The sequence below is a fragment of the Thalia democratica genome, unplaced genomic scaffold (assembly GCF_965202585.1).
Source record: "Thalia democratica unplaced genomic scaffold, ktThaDemo2.hap1.1 HAP1_SCAFFOLD_1860, whole genome shotgun sequence".
Lineage (NCBI taxonomy): Eukaryota > Metazoa > Chordata > Thaliacea > Salpida > Salpidae > Thalia > Thalia democratica.
Genome location: NW_028140661.1, coordinates 12,740 through 19,616, shown reverse-complemented (window position 1 = coordinate 19,616; position 6,877 = coordinate 12,740). Strand labels below are relative to the sequence as shown.

The following is a 6,877-nucleotide window of genomic DNA, read 5'->3' as shown; positions in this document are numbered from 1 at the left end:
GACCGATCGATCCCGCCGTGTGGGCCAGTCAGACAATCAACAACCAAGGTTAGTTTAAAACATAATTGATTTAAGTTGTGTGTGTTATTTTAGTTCAAACAGCATGTTTATAGTTTTATTTTTTATAGCTTTTCTAAGGTTTCACGATATTATTTTAATAACAGCAATTATTTAAAATTGAAAAATTAAAAGTCAAAAAAGTCTACAAAACTTATAGCTTATTAATTTTGCTTGAAGTATTTTCAAACTGGTTTCAGCAAGCCATAAATAAAAAACTCGTTAACAGCCAGAATGTTTCCCGGAATATCGCCACCTTACAGCACCAACCTCGAAAGCAGCTCGGCCAGCTCCCTTCCCGAATCTGAAAGTTATTTCTGCTTTATAATTTTCAAAAATTTCTTTGTCAAAAAAAGTTTTGAAATTATTATCTTTTGCTAACTCAACTTTCAAACGCAGGATACATGAACGACTTGCCGCTGACGACCAAGACCGAAATGTCGCGGGTGGTGAAGACGATGAGAAAGTCGGACAGCGGGCTGGACGTGAAGACCAGGATGTGGCTCAAAATCACCATCCCCGACGCTTTCATCGGTTCGACTATTTCATTATTTAGAGATAAAACCCTGACATTTATACAACGAAAAAAAGCGTGGCTTTATAAGTATATAATAACTTTAAGATAAAAAATTTAGTTTATACGTTTGTATTTTATATTTATTTTGTTTATTTTCCCCACGCTTTTATCGGTTTGCTTCTTCAAGTAAAAATATCTTAAAAACTGTAATCGACAACGAAAGCGAACCCAGTTCAATTAAATAATTCGTCAACCGCTTAAACATGTATTTATATTCAGGATCCGACCTGATAGACTGGCTGATGCGGCGCATTGACGGCCTGCAGGAGCGGAGAGCGGCCCGCAAGTACGCGAGCTCCCTGCTGAAAGCCGGCTACATCAGGCACACCGTCAACAAGTCGACCTTCAGCGAGCAGTGTTACTACGTGTTCGGCACCTACACCGGTGGAAACGTGAACAAAGGTTTGTTTGATAAAGCTTTTCTTTGATCTTTTACAGCTCAGAGTTACTCTTAGAGGTCGATAAACCAACGTTTTTTTTTCTCCCTAGATAAAAGTGATCATGTTTATAAGTGGACAATAAAATTTAATCTCCGAAAGAAACTTTGTTGTTGAGGACAAAAATAAGAAAAAAAATCAACTGTTACTAAAAAAGGAAAAGTGTTCTACGAAAGTACCAGTTATTAGGTTGTATGAAAACTTGGAAGAATTTTATAATTCATGCATGTAAAAGTCTTGGAAAATATTAGTTTTCTACAATCTTTTAAGTGATGCAGTTTTCAGTTTAAATAGTTTCCATAAATTATGCTAAAATGTTAACACAACTTTTTACGAAAATTTTAAAGAAGAAACAACCACATCACAGAAATATTTAAATAAGTGCGTAAACATTATTCGACTTTAGAAATGCAGTATAAATATCAAGCTTTTATAAAAAATTTGTTTGCAGAATACTCTTAACTTTTTTTTATGTAAAAGTAAACATGTGACAACTTACTTCAGTTTATTTTTAGCAGAAACAAAGTAAGTTCAAAAATCAGATATTTTTTGTTACTATTTGTTTTAATAGATTTGAGTCATAAATAAATTTTGATTTTCCGGACTATGTTTTTTGATAACTGCTAATTGGTTGTATAGATTGCAATGAATTTGTTATAAAATAATTTTTTTCTTACCTTAAAAAGTACTTATACACTTCAATAAAAACCAAATAATTACTTTTTAACCTGCCAAATTATCTTATGTTTATTCTTTTTGAAAATTGAGCAGTATTTTTGTAATTGTGTATTAATTTTTGCTTAATAGTTATCCAGGTGTTGCAATAATATCTGACTATCATGTTTATTTATTATCACAAGTATTTTTTTCACTTTGCTTGCTAAAAAAAATTAAGCTGTGATCAAATATAAATAGTTTTCTACAAACTTTTTCAAGGTTAATGTAAATTAGTTCATAATTTTGAGTTTCAATGTTTAATATTAAAAATTTCAATGTTTAATATAATATTAAAAACTATTCAAAAAAATCTAAAATAAATATTTTTGATTAAATATATTTTAGGACACAACTTGCATATTTAAGTTCAGTAATATATTACTAACTTTTTGGTGTAATATTTGTAATCCTATTTTATATAAAAAAAGAAAACCTTAGTGCTTTTGAAACTAATTAGATATTATACGGGTTTCCCACTTTCCTGGATTATTACCTTTACAAATGCGAAAATTCAAAAAAAAATTGTATTTTCCTTAATTAAAACTATAAAAAAGTTTTACTTTTTTCCTACATCTTGACCAGCTTTTAATAATGTATAAAGTTGTTAATTATTATATTCTATTAAATTTTTGGATGACTAAAAGTAAGATTAAGCTGTTTTATAGCATGTTTATAGCTTTTTTTATCCTATTATATTAGATTACTTCAATGTTGCTCCTGCACTTATTTTAACTGTGCTTATATAATTTTGTTTCATATATGTTGTTGTAGGTACTCTAAGTTGTACAATATTTTCATAAATGTTTTATAAAAGCAAATTTTTTTTATGAAACTAAGCTTTAAATTTATTATAAATAAAGTACAATCTTATCAACTAAATCAGCTGTTATTATAAGTAAGTGAAAGGTTAAGAAAAACTGTATCTCAAGTCGTTCTCTAACTCTTAAAAATCTTTGTACAGTAAATAATTAAAGGAAAAGTCCTGTGCACACAAAATTGTTAAGTAAATACATTTCTTATAAAAACATCAATTCTAATGGTTACTTGCTTCGCATAAGGTTTATCATAGAAGAGGAAAAAGTAAAAGTTAATGCTTTTTCTTTAAAGAAAAAAAAATAAATCAGAAAAAAAATAACGAATTGAGAATAAGGTATAATCATTAAAAACAGAGTTTTCTAGAGGGTAATTATTTTTAGAAAAACTTCCCTGGAATTTTCTTGTTTACAATTTTTAATTTTAGTGGGATCCCTGATTATAGGCGGTTATTTAAATACTAACTTTATAAAAAAACTAACAAAAATTGAAATAGACTGATAATAACTTACTATACTGTTTGAAAAGTATAAGATAAGTTTGCATTCAAATTAGTGTCAAGTTTCAATTCAGTTTAAAATTTTTTTTAAATACACAAATGGGTATAACATTGTAAAACTAAAAAAAAAGTGTTTTTGTTGTTTCATTATTGTCTTTATTTAAAAAACTAAGACTTATAAAAGTTTACATATCCACAAAATATACTAGTGTGCTTTCCATGTAGTTGAAAGAAGCTGTTTTGTATCTTTGAATGGGTTTTCAGTTTTTGAGAACTAAAGTGCGATTTCTAAGTACAGTTCCAGTGTGAATTTTTTTCCACTTATACATTCAAAGGTCAAAATTAACTTGAAGTAAATGATAACATACTTTGTTAACATTTATTGAAATTTACCAACACATTTCCCACAGACATGTACCTGGCCGGCGGCGAGACCTCCAACAACTCCAACTCCGACCGCGACTCTGAAATAATGGGACCGCTGCCCACCACCGGCAGCGCTGTTGCGCCCGCCTCCTGGGCCGCCCTCCAGCCGCAAAACGGTCAGTTTGGCGCCAACATCAACAAAGGGGATTTCCCACCTCAGTCTCTCATCGATGGCATAGACGGTTTGTTGTTTTTAATTGTTTGTGCTTAGAATTTGAGCAGTGTGACTTTAAATTCGTATGTTTGCCTTAAAGTTTGAAATTTAATGTTTATTTAAGCGGATTCAGTTAACAATAAAAATTGCTGAAATTAATTTAAAAAAAAGTACTTCTAGCGTAAAAATACTTATAAAAATTTCCTAAACTATACACGCTTAAGTTAACGTATATGTACATAAGGTAATAGTTAAATTTCAATTTTATATGATTAGTTAGGATCATTTTTATTCTTTATCCTAAACAGTTTGTTTTTTATATCATGAATACCCTTTCTCGAAATTTTCTGTTTTAAATATTTTTTGTTTCTATTTACTCTGAAACTATTAACCTTGTTTTCTTTTTTCATATTCCATTTACACGCTGTAGAATCTTTGTTGTACATTAGTGAGTTTATTCATCTTCAAAACACTTGATAAATTTTATCAACATGTTTTTCTTGAAAATTGTGACAAATCACTAAAACTGCTAAAAGTTAATCATTAGTACCAACTTGCGTTTCAGGTATGAGCATACACAGCGGTTCCCAGATGGGATACCACCCGGGATACCAGCATCAGGGCAGCAACTCGTCGGGAGACAACAGGAGCGTGAGAAGCACGAGCACGATAAGAAGCGAGAAGTACCAGCACTTGCAAGTTTGAATTTATCAAGTATATAAAAAATAAAATAATATTTTATTACTTTAAAGAAAAACAGTTACAAGGTTTCACCGCGAAATGAAACATTATAAATGGTTTTCTTTGAAGTGATAAATTATTAATTTTCAATTTCCCCTGTGGATCGATTACTGTGTCTTGTTTGTTTTAAACTCAATACTTAAATGAAATTAAGAATATACTTGTGTATTTGATAAATGATAAGTAAAAACCACCACAAAGAACGGTTTATACCAGGGCGATTTAAGTTAAATAGCATAAAAATTTTAACTGCACCCAAAAAAGACCTCAGTGGGTTATTGAGTTTGTATTTTGGCTCTCGCAACGTATCTTTGGTAAAAATGTTACGTAACAGATTAAAGCTTTTAGTTTGCTTGGTAAAAATTACTTGGTATAAATGTGTTGCAGTTACTGAAAAACTTTTCAATAGTTGCAGCACAACGGAAGCAACATGATGGGTCAGCCGATGAACGGCGGTCATTTTTCAAACCAGAGCTCCCTTCAGCGCAGGGCAAACGAGCAGGGCAAGCAAATTTTGAATCAGAACGACAACAACTTCGGTGCCAAACAGGAAAACGTCATTTGAAACTGCTGTTGTCACGATTGTACTTGTGAGTTGTATGATATTCACTTTCATAGCAGTTTTTTTTTTGATGGATTTGAATAATTGAAGACTCTTTGAAATTATACCAGCAGTTGTTTTGTGAGTGTTGTATCTTTTTCTTGTTTTCTCGTGCTTAAACATACAATCATGCTACTATCGGGCATTTAAAATGATGACTTTTGAATTTTTTAAATCAACTATTGTAAAAGATCAATTGTTTTACGGTACTCTTTTGTAATTTTTACTGTTTACCACCACCTGTACCTTGCCATTTAAAATCAGTATAAAACAAATTATTAATCTCTGTTGGATTATCAAACTTATTTTGGAAAGTTTGCTTATTAATATACATACTTGATGTTAAGATTAATCTGAATTCGATTTCTTTAAAAGAATTTTTTTTTTGCTGAATAGAAGCGTTTTAGTTTTGCATGTGTGTTTGGTTGAGTATTGCTTTACGTTTTTGAATAATTTGTTTTTTATTTGTTTGTATAATTTTTAGTCTGTTGGCTTTTTGTGACTTACGTTTGTTTGAAATTAAGTTTAAATGGAATATATTGAAAATAATTTGGAATCGTTTTTTTACCTATTGAATACTTATCAAATAAATTTCGACCTTTTTACGTAATTTAAAACTACTTTTAATTTCTGAGCTTTTATTATTGTACACTTAACAAGCTATCTGTAAATGTTAGTTTGACTAAAAAAGAAACAATAAGGTTTTACAATTACGAAAAAGCAGTCAACTTAAAAAATATTAAGTTGGGTCTCATCTTACAAATTCTATCGTACAGGTTGATATACCTAACTTAAAGTTATACAAAGAAGTGTATTAGCAGTATGACAAAGTGTTAGAAAACTATTGCTGTTTCAGTTTCATTGTACCACTTAGCTTATATAAAAATGACCAAAATATGCTTATAGTTGTTTCATGTACATATTTATACATTTGTTAGCTTTTAAATGTGTGAGAACAAAATATACTAGTTGTGTCTGAGTTACGTTTGTACAGAAAGTGATTGTAGTTGAAAACGTCTTATGTGTTTGTTATATCGATATGTTGTTATCTCATGTACTTATTTGGTTCTAACAAACGTTCGTCAACTTTTATGAAATGTTTCCTTTACATTTAGACTATATGAATTACCTCTTTCATTATATTTATGTATAGAATCAGTGTTTGTTTTGCAACTTTTTGTACAGTTTAGTTCGTTTTACATTAATTGTTATGTTTAACTATTTTCATTTTTGATAAAAATTTGTACATAAGTGTTAAGTGTTTAAAAGTTGAGTTGTCTTTTTGAAATAACTAAAGTAGTAATAAGTTTAAGCTATAATTTTAAATAAATACTTGTTATATCGTATTTTAGTTTGATAGATGTTTTCTTAGGTTTAAAACTATTACTCATAAAAACAACTTGTATGTTTTCTGTCAAATAAACTGTTTTTAAAGCAATTTTAGTTTTATGTATTAGCTTTCTTCGGAAATAGATAGAAATACAGTCGAAAAAGTAAACTATATATAATATTCGTAATTTTTTTTTCGGTATGTTAAATTTTTTATTAACTAGAAGAAAAAAAGAAATGATGTACTTTATAGCTAAAAATCAATTTGGTGATAAAACTTACAAGTTAGGCTGTTAATTTAATAATTATTTATAAATATTGATCTAAAATTGCATGTATTCCTAAACTTTCGATTTAAAATAGTATTTTTCTATTGATTACTACAATTGTTTTAATTAAACACGGCCCGTGGAAAGCTTTTATTTTTATTAGATATGGTCCTGGAAAAAATCATAAGAATTTGAGTTTTCTGAGCTTAAATCTTCATGAAATCGCTAGAGTGCTAGCTCACTTATTGATTGGCGAC

General features: G+C 29.3%; 1 protein-coding gene across 1 annotated transcript; it reads left to right on the top strand.

Annotated features, from left to right (window-relative positions):
* Nucleotides 1–28: 28 nt before the first annotated feature.
* On the top strand, nucleotides 29–4,986 carry LOC145848940 (segment polarity protein dishevelled homolog DVL-3-like). Its single transcript, XM_082954106.1, has 7 exons — nucleotides 29–48; nucleotides 287–367; nucleotides 457–591; nucleotides 854–1,036; nucleotides 3,511–3,708; nucleotides 4,246–4,379; nucleotides 4,831–4,986. The coding sequence occupies exons 2-7, from the start codon at nucleotides 292–294 to the stop codon at nucleotides 4,984–4,986; spliced, it is 882 nt and encodes a 293-aa protein (XP_082810232.1). The 5' UTR covers nucleotides 29–48; nucleotides 287–291.
* Nucleotides 4,987–6,877: the final 1,891 nt, after the last annotated feature.